The sequence below is a fragment of the Gymnoscopelus microlampas genome (assembly GCF_963454915.1).
Source record: "Gymnoscopelus microlampas genome assembly, chromosome: 17".
Classification (NCBI taxonomy): Eukaryota; Metazoa; Chordata; class Actinopteri; order Myctophiformes; family Myctophidae; genus Gymnoscopelus; species Gymnoscopelus microlampas.
The window spans coordinates 20543675-20562819 of NC_139954.1; the positions used below are offsets into that span (position 1 = coordinate 20543675).

At 40.9% G+C, this 19145-nt stretch overlaps 2 protein-coding genes across 2 annotated transcripts; both read left to right on the forward strand.

Moving 5' to 3' along the window:
* The first annotated feature begins 1653 nt into the window (after positions 1–1653).
* LOC311064895 (uncharacterized protein) lies at positions 1654–6341 on the forward strand. The gene is made up of 5 exons (XM_084084933.1): positions 1654–1982; positions 3937–4257; positions 4464–4742; positions 5254–5375; positions 5496–6341. Exons 1-5 carry the CDS (start codon positions 1904–1906, stop codon positions 5616–5618), a joined length of 924 nt encoding a protein of 307 aa, XP_083941059.1. The 5' UTR covers positions 1654–1903; the 3' UTR covers positions 5619–6341.
* A 4649-nt stretch (positions 6342–10990) lies between these two features.
* Positions 10991–19113, forward strand: piga (phosphatidylinositol glycan anchor biosynthesis, class A). Its single transcript, XM_084084610.1, has 7 exons — positions 10991–11107; positions 11943–12423; positions 12642–12912; positions 13927–14059; positions 14157–14289; positions 15750–15956; positions 17999–19113. The coding sequence occupies exons 2-7, from the start codon at positions 11977–11979 to the stop codon at positions 18296–18298; spliced, it is 1491 nt and encodes a 496-aa protein (XP_083940736.1). The 5' UTR covers positions 10991–11107; positions 11943–11976; the 3' UTR covers positions 18299–19113.
* Positions 19114–19145: the final 32 nt, after the last annotated feature.

Below are 19145 nucleotides of genomic sequence, written 5' to 3' on the forward strand. Positions count from 1 at the left end.
ATGAGGGTCACAATTGGATTGTTGTTACAATTGTAAAGCTGTGGTTCTCATGCTTGGGCTGCTAGGCTACTGTATATGTCACTGTCAACAGACCTTATTCATCTGATGAAGGGCTTGATTTATTGGTGACTACTGTAGTTTAAATCAGGTGTGGTGGAAGGCATTTCCCGCCAGTGCAATGTGTAGACCTATTGCCGAACAAAGCCCCCCACATTATAATTCTGTTTTCCAAATCAGTGGGGTCAAATAGTGCTGGTATCATGTCTTTTGGCCTGTTGGAGTTGGGTAGACTTCATGCATGCAACACGTCTCACCTGGCCTGATACATACATGTTTTTTAGGGGCATTAAGGGGTGCTGAATCAAAATCTGCTGTATGCCCAGCTCAAAAATGTCTAGAAATGTTATTGAATGTTATTGTATGTTTTCATATATGGGAATACTGCCATATTCTGATTTGAGATGAGAGAGAGATAATGTGAAGAAAATGCTTAAAATTCATATCTATTGTGGAAAATGTATAGGGGTCGGGGATATTACAAAAAGCTTGGGACAAATTCCGTAACAAGACATTTCTTCACCAATGTGTGTAAAAGAGCTAGCAAGACTTTCAACTCCATAGGGCAGTGTTTCCCAAACAATGGGTTGAGACCCATTTTCGAGTTGCGAGTAAACATATGCAATTATTTCACAATTCACAAGATAAAAAGTCAAAATATTTTCAGAACTTCAAAAAAGTCAAACATTGGTGGAGATACAGTGAAGAGATATGGCCCCTTATGGGCCTGGAGAGGACAGTGTAGAACTGTCAGAACCTACAGTGTCTACTCGGTCGTAATGTAGGAGTATGCAGGAATCAGGATAGGGTTTACCTTTGCTTGGAGCTTTTTAACAGTTAGAGGGGAAAGGTGAACAGCCCATGATGCATGGGGTCCATTCTCTATTATCGTATAGTGTAACCCAGAGCCTTCTATTAGAGAGTTGCGCCAATGAGGGGCCAGAAACAGCGTCGGTCACGTGGTTCATGTAGCTGGAAATAGTGACATGGAGCCGTCGACTTCAATGCATTCCATGAACTTCCGGTTTAGGGATTTGTCACTATTCGCCAATGTATGTGTATGTGTAGAAGACCTGGCCCGAAGAAGTGAACGGAGTTGGCGTAACTCTCTAATAGATGGCACTGGTGTAACCAACCTCCAGGCCCTAAGGGGCCATGTCCCTGCTGCTATCTGACAGACAAGCATTTCTTTCCGCATATACTTAATGCTATGTGGTTTTTGGTTTAACTATGGAGAGGGTAGGGAACAGCAGGCCCTAATGATAAGTGCACTTGTGACCCCTGGCCCTGGTAATATAATATTACTTCAAAATCTATCAAAAATGGTTACTTAATAGCCAAATAAAATATTGATGAGTCAGACATCAGACCAATTATCATCATTAGAACGAAGGTATATCCTATTCATATTTATAATTGTAGAACTCGGAATATTCCACGCACGCTCATGTAAAATATTGAATACATGTACTGCCATCTAGTGGGCCCAGAGCAGAGAGCAAGCCACCAGCCATAAAGTGCGGGGGCAATATTGTAGGCGTGAAAAAAGTGATTAGATTTCAGATGGCTCTAGATCAGATCAGGGCCATAGTCCGACTAGACTCGCAGGCTGTTTCACTCATTCAACAGATTGTCAAACCTGACAATAGTAGGCCTGCTGGGAGCCTGGGAGCTGAGGCGAAATTAATTCTGGAAGTGTCGTCAGAACTGAAGAATGCACATAACTATCTGCAATTTCTACTTTCACTTTTCCCCAAGTGAATGGGGTCGGAGTACAAATCCCTGTTCCAGTGTAATTTAAACCGGACAGGATTATGAAATTAACATAAAGAAATCTCGCTGATTAATGAATCGTGCTCTTTGCAACACGCGGTTTAATATGCTCACCTTTCTGGGATTATTGTTGGTTTTAGTTGCTGCCTCGGGTAAGTAAATTCATTCTTTAAATTGGCACAGTGATTCACATATTAACTACTTCTGTGTGGGGCGTGGGTCCGTAGGCTACAACAAACGCACAATGAACATAGTACACACTCACTTTAGAATCATAAGCTTTAATTGCTTATGAGATCATGAGATGCCCCTTGGCCTGGGCACGTGTGCTTATACCCCCCCCCCCCCCCCCCCCCCCCCATCTATCTGTCTGTCTGTCTGTCTGTCCGCCTGCTTGCCTGCCTGTCTGTCAGTCCTGTATGTAGCCTATGTACGTAGTAGGCCTACATACGGTATGTATATATCCTATGTCTCCCTCTCTCTCTCTCTCTCTCTCTCTCTCTCTCTCTCTCTCTCTCTCTCTCTCTCTCTCTCTCTCTCTCTCATATGAAATTATATCCTGTTTTATTTAAGACAATACAGCCCTGCTTTGATTTGGCCATTAGCTATGACGCACACATAATAAATGGTGCTAAATAGCACTGCACACGTTTGTTTGGCTCATAGGCCTAATCATATGGTAATCTCTGTTGGTTCTCAATTGTTGACCACTGGCATATTTTAAACAATCCTCAAGGACCGAGCCAGCCCCACCTCCACCTCCCCACAACAATTCAAGGATCAAGTTTATTTTATTGTTACATCTTGTGTAAAGGTACAAGAGTAAAACATGTCCAAAACCGTTTTTATTGTCGTTTTAAAAACATTCTAAAATAGTGAAAATAGCCGACCTACAAGCTCACAACACTCCACACATTGTGAGCTTGTAGATCTGCTATTTTCACTGCTTTTGTGTCACACTCTTGTATGATGAAGTAGGGCGTTAATTTACCTGAACAGGTTCTTTGTATGACAGTGGTGCTATATAAAAACAAATTGTGTGTAGCCCTACAATTACAATTACAATGTGGGCATTTAGCAGACGCTATTATCCAGTGTGACCTACATTTCACATTTCACAGTCACATATCACATATAGAGTGCAGAGAGAACATTGTAGTGCCTCAAAAAAATTGGATACCAGCTACACAATGAACCTAGTATACATAAACATTCTATCTAAAACACATTTGTGGTTGAGAAAAACAAATCTACCAAATAGAAACATGAGAACAAGTGACCAATATACTGTATGTCTGCATAGACTAGCATCATTCGAAAGAAAAGGTGGCAAATTGGGTACTGGGAGAGCAAAGTGCTAGTGGTGACTGACCCATTCAGACTCCCCATCTGAAGAGGTGAGTCTTCAGACTATGGTGGAAAATTGGGGGTGACTCGAGTATTAATTATTCTCTGTTGCTCTGCTGAGATGTAATGTGTTATCAATCTCGCTGTCAGACAGCGAGATTGATGACACAAAGAACAATAGCCAGTCAGTGCAGTATGAATATTTTCTGTGTCAAATGCTTGGTGGAGGAAATGAAAGGGGAGAGTAGTGGTTTTACAACTTTGTAAATTATTATGGATTTGGATTGCAATATGTGTGCACTGTGCAGTATTTCCCAACTATATGGGTGAAACATGCATACATGATATTCATGTAATTGTTTACACCAACAACTTGATTTATGACCTTTCACCCAACATGACGCAAGACCACATTTGACCCCTCTTTGTTGAATTCTTTATTTTTTTCCCTGACGAAAACATATCCGATTTGGTATGCAATGGTGTGCGTCATCTGAAAGAATAGGATGTCTTGAGACTGAGAGTACTTAAAAGCAGAAGTTAATGTGCGCATGTATCACTGCATTTCTATGTGCAAGAGCAGTGAAAAAAGGAAAGAGAGCTTTTGTGGCTGAGTTTCTCATTCTTGACTTAAATTAAAAAGGGAAACAAAACAAACATGACATGACCTTAACCGAAGTAAGTGTTTATTACAGGAAAATACCTTGATGAGACCTTGATAAAAGACATGACCATGCATGTTTCCTTTGCCTTATCTAGGCCACAAAAAAGTGGATATCCAAGTGGCCTTGGAAGACAGCATTCTCCTGTCATGCCCATGCTTGAAGAGAGACATGGCCAGGGATGTTAGTTGGCAAACTATCATCCAAGGAGAACAGACCAAGAATATCCTCAGCTACAAGGCAAACATCACAAAGCTCAGTGATGGATACAAGGACAGGGCTGAAATCTTCCTGACAAGGAATAGTAACAACTGCTCTCTTCTCCTGACAAACATCACAAAGGATGATCAGGGGGAATACAAGTGCAATTTCTACAACCCACTGTACAACTATACTGAATTTAACTTAACAGTTTTAGGTGAGTCTCACTCGCTCGCTCACTCACGCACGCACGCACGCAAGCACGCACGCACGCACGCACGCACGCACGCACTCACTCACTCACTCACTCACTCACTCACTCACTCACATACGCACGCACGCACGCACGCATGCATGCACACACACAAATTTGTTCTATGTATGCATCTTAATCCTACAGAAAATCTATCCTTCCATCTCCAGTGAGCTACACAGTCTGTCAGAGGGCTCTCAGAGGCACCAGTGAGAGAGTGAAGACCTTTCAGTGTGATGTTGCAGGGAGAACCCCAGGAGCCCTGGTTCACTGGAAGTTATATGGGGAACGTCTACAAACAACTTCCATAACCTTTCAGAATGTTTCTAATGGAGTCTACCACTTGAGCAGCAAGTTGACAATTGAACTGAACGGGACAGAACCTGTGTGTGTTGTTGAGCACACAAATTACCCACAATTATATCTTACCAACAACACCTGCATTATAGGTGATTATTTGATCTTTTATTTTTTATTTCTATTTTTTTAAAGGAGAATGGCCAAGCAACTGACTCGTCAGTCACAAGAAAGTAAATAGTCTAAAATGTATTTAACACTGGAAGTAGCAGAAGCTAAAGAGATTTCTGATTCCAATCAAATAAAAACAAATAATCAATTAGGGCCCAGGAAATCTATGGCCATAGTGCAGTATATGATGTATAAATCTTATATGTTGTGCTGAAAATTAAATGCAAAGAACAAAGCTAGTACATAAGCTAGTGCATAATTGGGTCATTTGGCAGTTGGCACTATAGGACAGGGAGAAGATTGAGGATATCCTAAATGGAGCCATTATATTTACAGATGTTTCCAGAGTGATATGTTTCAGGACCTGGCTTTGAAAATGAAAACCTCACAATTCTTTTAAGTTTCCATATAAACTTAATGGAGCTTTGTGTTAAAAAACAAAGTTCACAGCTTTGAGTGCCATATTTACTTATTTCTATGTTTGCTTTTCAGAAGTCGGAAAACAAACAAGTGAGTCAGTGATTGCTATCAGCTCCTCTGTCGTCGTCGTCATCATCATCATTGCATTGTTTCTGCTTGCGTTGTATCTGGTCCTGTATCGCCCAAGAGCTAAGGTAAGTACTTCTATTTAAAATCTACTACCTGTATGGAAACAGGTTGATACTGCATGCCAGACTGCACACCTGGTAGCTTCTTTGTAAACATGAGTGGTTTTACATTTTTCCTTGTTCTAGAGAGATACAGAGAAGAAGAGACATGAGAGAAGAGGAGAGATGGGAGAGAACGACTCAACACTGATTGAACAAAGTGCATCAGAGCATATCAACAGTGACAGTTTGATTCAAAATACCGTTTAGCAATTATGACACTTGTCAGTTAGTTCTTTGGCAGATCTTTACCACAAGCCTATAACTAAAAGGAAGCCATCTGCCATACACAGAAAACTGTGCAACACTCTTGTGTGCAAAGGGTATTCATTTAACTCTGAATGTTAGTTTTTTGTCTCCGCCAGGCCAAGACTATGTTTTTGCCCCTGTCGTTGTGAGCGTGTGTCCGTCACTCTGTCTGTGAGCAGCACTAATCTGATCTCCGGCAACGTTGGCCGATCGGTGTGAAACTGTGCACGCACACTCCCTGGAGGCCAGGGATAAACCTCTGCCCCAAATATTTCACATTGGCCTGTTATAGCACCACCAGGGGGCCAATTGTTTCTGAAGCCAATCGAGACGGATCTGACCGATTTTTCATATTCCATCCTAATTGGCTAAGATTGGCTTCCAAAGTTTGTAGGAGTGGCCCATTTTGAACAAAATGCCGCAGCGTTCGATTGCCGTGAAACATTGCTAGCCCACAATAAGCTACCTGCCCTGGTGGAGACCTGTGCACTCATTAAATGTCTTTTTCGCATAATTTTAGTAACCTCTCCTAAATAGAGTAACGGACACGTTTCAACCTAACAGGTCTTTCTCAGCCTTGTAAAAATGCTGAGGAAGATTGCATTTACCTGTTTGTCTAATTTAAAAGCGGAATCAAATAACACACCAAGGTTTTTGGGGTTTGACCATTGTGGACAGGTTGCCAAAATGAAGTCGGGGGGGGGGGGGGGGGGGGGGGGGGCTTTGAACTGAGGCTGGCAAGGTTGGGCTGGACATTTGGTCTCAGGGTGAGATAAAGCTGTGTGTCAGACTGTCAGTGGTATAACACAGTATCACAGGCTGTACTTGACGTCCAAAAGCGATAGGATGGCACAGTCACTGTGAGAAGTCAAAAGAGAGGACCAGGTCATTGTGCACCTACAGCAAGGCAGACTCAGCACAATGATAAGCCTTAAAACCTGACTGAAATATTTCCATAACGTTATTTTGGTATACGTAGGACAGTCATTGATTGACGAGGACCTTTTCGAGGACCTTGATTGGAATGGCAGCTTGGAAATGGGTCTATAGTTACTAGGTATTTCTACGTAGAAGCAGTGTACTGGAATCCTGGAAATCTGTTTTGACTGAAATGTCAAAGAGGAATGAGAATTGCATCTACGCTATGACAACTGCTTTATTGTTTTGCATTCTGTACAAATAGTGAATTTGCCATTTGCCTTAACGGTGTGGGGTTTTGAGGAACTGTTAAGAGAGTCTAGAGTTTCCAGACCAATCCAAGCACTTGATGAAAACTGTGATTTAACTGAGAGTTAAATTAACACCCCATATTTTGTTGTGTAATGTTTATACAAATAGTGCCAATTGTAAATTATGTTGGTGGTAGCAGGTAGTAGCAGATAGTGTATAGTCAAACATCTGACGCAGTTAGTATAAGTTGGACAGGTGGTGTTCTTCCTGCTTGGCATGTCTGCCTGCCATACCTCCTCCGGTGTATATTGAGTCAGGGTCATCAGCTGGAACCACCATTCACAGATGTTTCGCCCCTGCCCAGTAGGCTACATTTCCTGGTGGGGGTGCAATGGCTGAATTGTTACATCTCCCTGCAGCTCATTATGATGTTGCACCCCAAATACAAATCAAATTGACCACAGAAATCTATACAAAACCATCAGCAGACATATTTTAAACTTTTGTTATTAACTTGTTAGTAACTGTTATTAACTAGTAACTAACTTTGATATGTACATCATACTGTATATGGTGTGTGTGTGTGTGTGTGTGTGTGTGTGTGTGTGTGTGTGTGTGTGTGTGTGTGTGTGTGTGTGTGTGTGTGTGTGTGTGTGTGTGTGTGTGTGTGTGTGTGTATGTGTGTATGTGTGTGCGTGCGTGCGTGCGTGTGATAACCCTGAGATTTTTTTTGGAGGAGATTCCTAAAAACACTGTGAAACCTGATGACTTAGAAGTATCTTTCTCTCATAATATCAGCTGTCCAAGAATACAAGCATACATCTACCATTGTTCATTGTAGTTGTTTTGGCGAATCCATTTTTTTGTATTGTAGAGAGAAGTTGGATAGTGACCCTAATGTGTTGATATTGAAGTCAAGTAAATGTGCTACTGATAATCTTATTTTTTGGGCCTTAATATACAAATCCCATCAATGTGAGAATTGTAGTAAATAAAACTATTAATTGCAGACATTTGTAATGGTAACTGTAATTGTGCACATTTTGCGATTGTGTTAGGGCTAGGGTTAATAAACTGTGCAAGTCAGGTCAGGTAAATTTTGCACTGGTATATTTCCTAGATATGTTATGATTTAGTACAGTGTGTTACCTTTTCTCCCCTATAGCAAACAAAACAGATGTGCTACACTGAATATTGGGTATAATTGATTACCGTCAATGATTTCACTGGATCTTGGTTTTTAGGGTACTCTTCTAAGAGCCAATCTCATTCAAATATTTTATTTGTCCTTTTTTGCATTTATAAATGTTTAGAAAAACTTGTTTTGAGAAATAACATGCTATTCAACTTATTTCCATTCACATGAATGTACCATGTTGTGTTGTAATTATGTTACCTTTGTAGGAAAGGGAATTCAGTAAATGAAAACAGTTACAGTTGAGTTGTCAAATGTTTTCCAAAAGTGTCTTACGCTAGTTGTGTTAAACATATTGATAAAGATTTTTGGAGAATGTAGTAGACATGGGTGCATTTTTAACGCAACTATTCAATGATGCACTTTGCATTTGTTGTTAGCTTTCAATAGTGTATTTGTTTATATATAGAATGCATAATTATGTTACTACTGTCCACTATGATTGTGAAGTGAGATTTTTTAATTTTTTATAAACACATGATGAATCTCTCGAGTTGTTTGTGTATTGGATTGCTGCCTTAACTCCTAAAGGAAAACATCTGCCAAACACAGCTAAATCCAGTGTTTAACTCAGTACGAGTTGTAATCTTTCAACTTTCTAGAATCTAGAAAGTTGAAAATAATCTAGAATTCTAGATGATACAAGCTGAACAAATATTTCAGAATGCCTTTTCAGAATGCCATGACCTTTGGTACACATAACTAGCTCATGGTCTATTTTATAACAGGGTATTGAATCTAGTTTCTGAGGACGATAAGCTTTGGGCTATGACTATTTACATAAAGGCTCTGATAAATGGCCAGCACTACTGAGGCAAGCTTTCTCTCTAGATGTGATCAATCACTTTCACAGACTGGTCCCATTAAAATAACAGTAATATATGAGTCTATTCCCATTCATATTTTCAGAATGAGAAAAGAATGTCCATTCATGAAATGGTTAATGGGGAAAGTCCAGGCTTTCCATGATACCTATCTGGTATCGACTACTTGGCAATGAGAGTTCAAACATGCTTTCACTTGCCAGTGTTGTGTAAGGTTTTGCATGTCTAACGACTTGGGTCTGACTGTCACATTTTGTCAAGGTTGAATTACCTGCTCAGCCTGTCAGAGGCATGTGTATCTGAAGCAGTGGTGGACAATCACCACCCAGTTTTTCAAAGGTTTAAATAATTACCGTGATATTTTAATCCCTATGCGTACAATCCATAATCAGACTGATTCTGCAGATTTGTTGTCAGTTTTTCAAAACATTTTCAGATTGGATCACTCAATGATCACCACAGTCTCAATGGGTCTAACCATGTGACACTACCACAAGATCAAGAAAATATTACATCCGTATTTGTATTCGACATAAGGCTCCGTATTGCCATCTGTTGGCCAAATAATGTTAAGCTATAATATTTTGGACGGATAAGATATAAGTGGAATGCTTCATAAGCTTGTCTGACCAGGAGTTAGACTGCATATTACCCAGTTTGTAGCTGTTATTTTATTACCAGTAGTCTACCTTTATTTGTGTATTTGTTCAGAAAGAAGTCAGACACCATGCAGATGTTGCTTCCTGCAACATCTGCACATACAATTTTTGTTTTTAAAGAATGTGGCAATTGAATCAAATATAAACATTACATTTTACAAACCTGTAATGAATTCACCCTTGTGAGAGCAACATTAGCCTATCCTGATTTTCGGCATATAAAAAACTAATATCCTAATCTTTTGAAAGATGCATACATTTAACTTGAATCCCAATGATCCAAATAATTTCTCAGTTTTCAAATGCCAAATTCTAAGATTTAATCCAAACTGATTACTGAAATCTGGGCTCTGGGCCAAGTTATTCAAAATCTGATATTGAATCTGATAGTATTTATATAGTACAACTGGCCTGTACAAGTTCTAACATCATCAGTGATGTAACCTGGGGCCCTCAGATGTTTGGGGGTTACCCGGTTATCTACCTCAGATACCATCACCCAGGGGACCCAGCTGAGAGGTTGATCAAGCCAGTTTATGCCCAATTAAGCAGCGACCTCCCACACATCCCTCTTGTCTGCCGTCAGATGCTAGTCCAGCGCTGTGTTGAGAAGCCCCACAGCTGCTTTTGGTGTTGAACTTGGCTTGTCTCTCTCAGGAATTTAGTTTCGCTGTCAATGACACCGGATTACCGACGTTCCCCCAGAGCCTTTAGACAGCAGTTCAGGACATGCACAAGGGTCAATATAATAAACAATAATGTTGAAGTTGAGGGTATCCCTTTTCTGCCTTAGGTGGCATGTACGCTGGTGGAAGGCCCCAGTAATGCAAGTTGGGTGGGGGGAGTGGGGGACATATAGACTGCCTGAACCAACCTTTTTGTATTTGGGAGTTGGTACTCTATACAAAAAGGTAAACTGCGGCCCAGAAAGGGGCTAGCTGGCAGTTCCTCTGACCATAGGTTGTAATGAGACCTGTTCATCTCCATATCCTGCTGGATCTCTCCTCGGTGGCTAGAGGTCACGACTGACCTATGACTGTCAGAACCGCATTAAAGCCAAGATCTTAGTCCAGGCAGTCTATAATAATCTCCTCCCCAACCCCTCCATCCTGCATTTCTGGAGCCTTGTGGATACAAAAATACAATACATTTATTTATTTATCTGACTGTGTATTTGATGTTTTTTATTGACAACATGCATATGTGTCCATACATTTGTGCATCTTTCAAATGGATAAAAAAATCAAGCTCAAGAGCTTATTTATGTATTTATTGTATTGATCCGTTGAGTGCAAATTATGTACGTGTGTGTGTGTGTGTGTGTGTGTGTGTGTGTGTGTGTGTGTGTGTGTGTGTGTGTGTGTGTGTGTGTGTGTGTGCGTGCGTGCGTGCGTGCGTGCGTGCGTGCGTGTGTGTGTGTGTGACTCAGAGCTGGTGGGCGGGGTGGCGGGCTCTGGGCTGACTGTAAAATCATGACGTAGGTATCAGGAAGTGACTGCTGCTGATGCAAGTGTTTGTTGTGTTAGCCGGCTTATTTGTCACTCACATCTATAAGGGTTTGAAGTTACGTTGTATACGGTGAATCAGCCCTTCTTGTACATGGTAAGCCAGTTATATGAATGATACAAACTTATTGTTACAAAAATCAACTGCCTAGTTGAATGTGACTGTAGCTAACGTTAGTTAGCTATCTCTGCTATGCTAATAAAGCAATAGAGCACTGAAGTCTGACGTAATTTACACGTCCTACCTGGGTCGCGGTTTTTCGCCCATAGACGTGTTTAATATCGCGTCAAATAAGAACTATGATCCAAAAATAAACAAATGACCCCGGCGGGTTGACTCTTATGGATATGAACCATCAACTGACGGTGAGAAAACGCTAATGTTACTTCCGACGAATTAGTTACATTTTTGCCAGAAACAGACTGTTTCAAATATGAGTAACTATCATGAACGATACAGAAGTTTGTTTATTTATTGGACCACAATTCTTACATGAGACGATTCTAAGATGACCCATAGCGAAATTACTTTACGAACCAGGGGATGGACGAGTGACGTCAGGACTGTACTCTATGCTTATTATGTAGTCTACGAAACGTTAAACTAATAAATCATGCGATGGGGACATTCTTACAAACATGACGAGGTTACGCTTAACGAGCTGTTTGTGTACATTAGAACAGGGGTCTTCAACAGGGTGTCCAGGACAGGGTGTCCTCAGAGTTACTACAGGGGGGGCGCCAAATCTTGAATGTTGAAGACCCCCGCATTAGAGTAATACTATTTGTGGTTTACCATTTCGTGCTATTTATGTATCTTCTGTAACTTTAACCACGTCAGGTCAAGTCATATGTTGCCAGTGTACAAAATATGAGCCATTTGCCATGTGTGAAAAGGGTGGATCAAATTGCATTGTTGCATTCTCTTATAGGCACCTTTATGAATATTGGAAGTTGCCCTGTACAATGGGCCAACGGAGGAGGGACCCAGCTCTCCGGGGTCCTCTTTCCAAGAGGTCTGGCACCCCCCCAGCGGTGTCCCAACTAGTCACTGGCAGGAAGCACAACATCTGCATGGTGTCTGACTTCTTCTATCCAAATATGGGAGGAGTGGAAAGTCACATATACCAACTGTCTCAGTGTCTGATAGAAAAGGGACATAAGGTGGTGATAGCCACTCACGCCTATGGCAGGAGAAAGGGGGTCCGCTACCTAACCAACGGACTGAAGGTCTACTACCTGCCCCTGCAGGTCATGTACAACCAGTCAACGGCCACCACTTGCTTTCACAGCCTGCCATTGTTGCGCTGCGTGTTTTTTAGGGAACGCATAACTGTGGTCCATGCACACTCCTCCTTCTCTGCCATGGGCCATGATGCACTGTTTCACGCTAAGACCATGGGCCTTAACACGGTGTGTAACTAATTCGTTTATTTTGATCATAGTATCAGTCATTGTTTGTCATTTCTTTGTATATTTAAGTTATTAATCAAATCTGCCCTGTGCGATTTTTGTTTACAAAGCCTAAAAGGCCAACAGAAATGCAATTGTTTTTATTCAAATTGTTCAAAGCCAAATAATAGGCATAACCTGATGTCCTCTTAAAGTTAATAATGTGTTATCATTTCCAGGTGTTTACCGACCATTCACTCTTCGGCTTTGCAGACCTGAGCTCAGTGTTGACCAACAAGCTTCTGACTGTGTCCCTGTGTGACACCAACCATATCGTGTGTGTGTCATACACCAGTAAGGAGAACACGGTGCTGCGGGCAGCGCTTAACCCAGAGATAGTGTCTGTCATTCCCAATGCTGTGGACCCCACAGATTTTACTCCTGAACCGTCTCTGCGCCAAGACGGAAGAATTACTATTGTGGTGGTCAGCCGACTCGTCTACCGCAAAGGTACTTTGATGATTACTATTGATGACTTGTGTTGATCATCGGAGGGAAATTCAGGTGAAAAACTTGCAGGAGAGATACTGGTAAAAGAAAGTCTACTGAAAACAAGATTAACTATAAAAGGTGCTCCTCGGAGCACAGGTCTCCACCAGGTCAGGTAGGTTATTGTGGCCGCCTGGTGGCGCTATAATAGCGTAATAGCATAATGAAAAATCGGCCTGTGGTGGCGCTATAACAGCGCTATATTTTGTTTCTAAACACACCAATCCTGCAAACTTTGGAAGCCAATGTTAGCCAATCAGGATGGAATATGAAAAATCGGACGATCCATCTTGATCACATGACTATAGATACTGTGTACCGATTTGCGTGATGTTTGGACAAAATCTGTAGGAGTAATATAAAAAAACGGCCTCCTGGTGGCGCTATAACAGGCCGATCTGAAAAATGCAGGGCAGAGGTTTTTCCATGGCCTCTACGGAGTGTGCGTGCAAAGTTTCACGCAGATCGGGCCAACAGCGCCGGAGATTAGCTGGTCGCAGACAGACATACTCACACGGACACACACACACGGACGGACGGACGGACAGGGTGCTAGTGATGCATGGGTCAGGTTTTTTCCATAACCCGTTCACCTGCCCCGCGGTTCAACCCGCGGGGCCTGCGGGCAACGGGTCGGACCGCACATCACTACAGGGTGCAAAACATAGTCTTGGCCACACCTTCGGCCTGGCGGAGACAATAAGATGGCTAAGATTCTGGCTCAGAATATCTTGCAATGGGTCTCTTAATGTGCAGTCTATCCATATATACTATATCAACAATTAATATATTGATAGTTTATCCTCAAGGAGATCATTATTTTCCTAACATTAGTAGTAGTCAGATTGACAGCATGCCATTGGCACGGATGAATAGTAGCATGAACAGTAATGGTAGAGTAAATATAACAACAATAATTAGTGCAATAGACTCCAGGGTGTAATTGTGAATGTTGTCATTATTATTTTTATGTAGGTATCGATCTTCTTGGTGGAATAATCCCAGAGCTCTGCTTCAAACATCCTGACCTTCATTTCCTAATTGGTGGAGAAGGGCCCAAGAGAATTGTACTGGAGGAAGTGAGGGAGAAATACCAGCTACATGACAGGTAGTGTGCGTGTGTGCGTACGTCTCTGCGTGTGTCATAGGACATGCTTAGATGTGTAATATTAACATAAATCTTGTTTTAAATCTCTTCCCTCCAGGGTCCGACTTCTTGGGGCTCTTGAGCATAAAGATGTACGAGGTGTTCTGGTTCAAGGTCACATCTTCCTAAACACTTCTCTGACGGAGGCCTTCTGCATGGCCATAGTGGAGGGAGCCAGCTGTGGACTGCAGGTTTGCTCGCACTCATATTGTACTGACTGAATAGCATGAATGTCTTAAACGTATATGACAGCGGCAGCGCGCTGTATCAGAATTACAAGAAATAAAATAAATACCGGCAATAGTTCCTAACGATAAAGTTAGGTACATTTGGATTCATTGCACCCCTAACATTGTGATTTTGGAAAGATTTGGAAGGCTGGTCCAGTGCAGGTTGACAACACTAGCCTCCACCAGCAGTCATGGAGGCTAGCATAATATGAAACCATACTAAAGCTGCTCTGTCAAAGATAATCTTATCTAACCATTACATAACCCAACAGAAGGTGGCAGTATAGTGGAGACAATTATTGAAACCCCACTGAAGCATACTGTTTCACTTTTATCAGTGTCTGTCCAAAGTAAAAAACTTACCAGTAGACAGAGTAGAAGCCACTGGCTGAATGTAATAGCTTAAGGTGGCATAATGTCAGTTTTACAAAGACATTCTTCCTATTAATGTAAGGTCCCAGGCAAGATCTTGGCCTTTCACTTCAACTATTTTATATTATTGAATAAATGCAAGATCCCATCAAATGTTTGAGTCACTTTCAAACCAATTAAAGATTAATCATACTACCACAGAATTGTGCACGTATTGGAAATTGACCCTGTATTTAATCAGTCCCACCAAGATTTCACTGAGCATCTTTGTGATTTATTGTATCCCCAAAAAACGGAGTTATGAATGCAATCAGGTGAAATGTTAAATTGCACACTCATTTTGGTGGCAGTCTAGAGTCCTGTACAGGCAGGGAGATACAGAATAGGCAGGCAGCTGCAGCCTGCGACTAATAGGAGAAATCAAGAACAGAAACCAAACAAAATGTTGCTTACTTGCCCACCTGGGCATGTCTTGGCAGGTTTTGCATGCCTGTTGGTTTTTCTAACATGCCGACGGGCAATCAGGCAGTCCTTATTGTTGGACACTTGCTTTCCATTTGACCATTTTGTGTCAGTTGTTGTGGCATTATTGTCTGATTTAATTTGCATCAATTCTTGCAATCGCAAGATTGCAAAATCCTGGAGGGTCTCGTGTTTAATAAATGGTTAGGATGGATCCACATATATTTACCAAACTACAGCTCTCTACCCATGACCCAAAGCAATCAACAGCTCTCTACTGTCCACTCCGTAAGTTGATGGAAGTTGTTTTGAGAACAGCTTCAAAGAGAAATTTGCTGCAGAAGTGGATGGCATATTTGGTCATTTTGGTTCTAAGAGAGTGACTTCTGATCTGCATCGCCCCACCACTTCAGAAGGGGTTTCAGAAGCTTCAGAACACATTTGAAACCTATTCAGAACTGAGCACAAATAAATCCTGCTTTACTGGACATCTAGATGATGAGTTATCGTAAGTATCATAGACTTTGTTTAGTGTGAACTACAGTACCGTACATGTGTATGCATGCTTATTTAATATTTTTCTGTAGGTGGTCAGCACTCGTGTAGGGGGCATTCCTGAGGTTTTGCCAGAAGACCTGATCACCCTATGCGAGCCTACTGTGCGGTCTTTGTGTGCTGGCCTGGAAACTGTCATTGCAAGGCAACGAGCAGGGTCTGTCCCCTCCCCCACCTCTATCCACGCCCGTGTGCAAAACCTCTACACCTGGAGAAATGTGGCAGAGAGGACCGAAAAGGCAGGTTTCACAAACACATTTAACATTCATAGTGAAAGAAATTCATCGTTGTGCTTTGCTAATGTCAGTTATCTTGTTATGTCATGCTAAAGCTGCAAATCTGCATTGGAACATGTCCATTAAATTATGGGCCGGCGGGGGGCTTGTATTTTTGGAGGTAGTCCATATTTTCAAACATGTTTCCCCAAAGTATTTTTTTTTGCAAACATAGAGAATATACAAGCTCACAACATGTCACGATGCAACACGCTGTGAGCTTGTAGATTAGTTAGTTTTGCTATTCATTGTACGAGAAGTGTATATAGGGCTTAAGTGGGTTTTCATGCCTGGAAAAACGCAAGAGTGTGTGAGTGTGTGAGTGTGTGAGTGTGAGTGTGTGTGTGTGTGTGTGTGTGTGTGTGTCAAAGGTATGGTTATAGTTTGTATTGTTTCTCTGTTTCAATTTGTTTTTTATGTATATATTATAATGTTTAGACTGATGATAGGTTCTTGGTTTACCTATGATCACTGTTTCTATACATTTGATGTATTATCTTGTGTTTTCCTTGCGTACTGTACATTAGATGTATTTGATTTGCACAATAGTTAATATATACATATGCATCATATGATAGTTCTTTTCCATGGGAAAGTTGACAGTTTAGTTGTTCTGCCGGTGAGATAAGAAACCCTAGGGGTGCTTATGCGAATACCTCACCGTTTACATAACGTATAATTTGAATTATTTAATATTAAGAACAGAAAAACAACAACAAAAACATCTATAAAACTTATGATAAAGAAAATAGGACAAACATAAATATTAAAGTACAAAGCAAAGACATGATACTGCTATAGTCATGTGAAAATAATAAAGATAATCCATACGTGATTCACTCTGGATTAAGAGAGTCTTGTGTGTGTGTCCGCGCCCAGCTTTTGTCTGATGTAAGAAGGGGGGCTCCAAGTACATTTTTTTGCGAGCCACTGGAAAATGACCAGGGATTATTATCCCTGGCTAATAAGCCTTATATGCCTTAATACATTAAAATGTCCCTCTATAACTAAAATGAGAAATTACTATTTATTTTAGAAATAGTTAATCTTTCACTCAATAGGGACAACTCCTGTCGCAAGTTGATTATGTTATATGTCCATGTGTGTGGTCCAGCCCAATGGAATGTATGTTGTATGTATGCAAAAGTTGCAAAAAACAATTTAATACTTCCTAAGGTTAATATGAGCACCAAAGCAATATTTATTATCAACTTGCAACGGGAGTTCTCCCTATTGAGTGAAAGTATTTAAAAAATAAATAAAATCTTTACGTGTTTTTAATTAAAACGATTTATTACTGAGGGCATTGATTATGATATATTAAGGCATATAAGGCTTATTAGCCACTGTCTCACACTGGGTGGTGATCACACCATCCCAAATGATCTTGTACCCAAAAAGGCTGACCACACTTCTTTCACAGTGTACACTACAGCCTCCATACTGTGAGTTTTCAAAGTAATGGTTATATTAGCTAAATTATTTGACACATTATAATTGTATCTGCCCATGCGGTGTCTTTCTACTATATGCCCTATTTCTCTGTTCCAATTCAGTTAAAAAAGGGACTATCAGGCTTAAAAATGCCCCCACAGACTATTACTGTCCAGTGCAACTGAATAATGGTATCAAGATGCTTGATCAACATTGCTCATCATTTGAACATTTCTAAGTGTAATGAGTGGATTTTGACATTTAAGATTTAAAAGTTATCTATTCCAATGCCGTGTCAGTTGAACAATTGACTCAAATAAAAAGTATATCCAATTAGCAGTGTTAAGCTATTGAACAGTCAGGTTCACTCAAGGAGCTGGGATCAAACCGGGAAGCCCCACTAACTCAGTGGGGACCAGGGAGCCCCGGGGTTCCTTGAGATCCAGCTAGATAATTGATAGTTAGGAACCAAATGGGGGTCTATGGCCTGCCGCCTAACGGATGCCAAACGGGGGTCCTTGAAATTAAAAGGTTTGAGAACCACTGCAACTAAGCAACATGGTGTCTTTCAGGTTTACGACAGGGTTGCTGGAGAGGAGGTGCTCCCCTTGAACAGACGTTTGCTCAGGCTGAGGGCTCACTGTGGCCCAGTGGCTGGATCCATTTTTGCCTTTGTGGCTGTCCTAGACTTCCTATTCCTGCTCCTCCTGCAGTGGCTCATCCCAGATCAGGTCATGGATATTGCTGTGGACGCCACTGGCCCTCATGGACTGTGGGGACCAGGGCTGGGCAGTAAGAAAGGTCTGAAACAGAGTGCCATGAAGCCAGCAGCTGTACTGTCATTATCAACCATCACTAAGCTACAACGATAAATCCAAGGCCTCTGCTTCTCTACCTGCTGTTCGTGATGTTGACTCTTCCTGGTGCACTGATGTTAAAGACGATCAAGTGTAGTACTTGACCAGCCAAAGCACAATGAATTTATTTGAGTCTTATTCATGTTTACATTTAATATAAAGGGGACTAACAGACACTTGTGATAAAGCACTTGATCAACCATTTAAAGTTAATATGTTATAAACCACTGATTGAACTGGGAAACACTCCTTTGGGCTTTATTAACCATATTCACATGGCAACTATTTTGTTCTTATGTCATACTCAATGATGTAAGCAAAATGGCTGCCATGACTATGAATGAACATGCCATGACTATGATCCATTAAGGGTGATTTATACTTCGTTGTGCACAGCTAGATGTGTGCTTATAGATCTGCTATTTTCAGTGTGCAGCATATGGTGCACATGCACAATCAAGTATAAATCAGGTACACGTATTGGGCCTCTTTGTTTTTGTATGTTTTCCTAATACATGCAAACACAGAAAAGATGAGTGCATTCTCATTGTTTGTATGTATTCTAATTCATACAATGCCAAGGAGAAGGCGTGGTTATGCAAAGAAATATTATAGTATATTCATACCTCGTTCCTGTGTATTTTTAAAATCCCATATTCTTTATTTTTTCTGCTTTTATATGATGTATGCCTTATATGTGGTTATGCTTTTATAATCTTACATCTTATAAAATGTTTTATTTATAACAGTTATAAGGCTTTCAACTACTGTAGAGCTTCTGTGGATATTGGGAGAGTGAAATAAATTATATACATTTATTGTTCCATTAATATTTTATAGTCCTTTTTTTATTACTAATGAT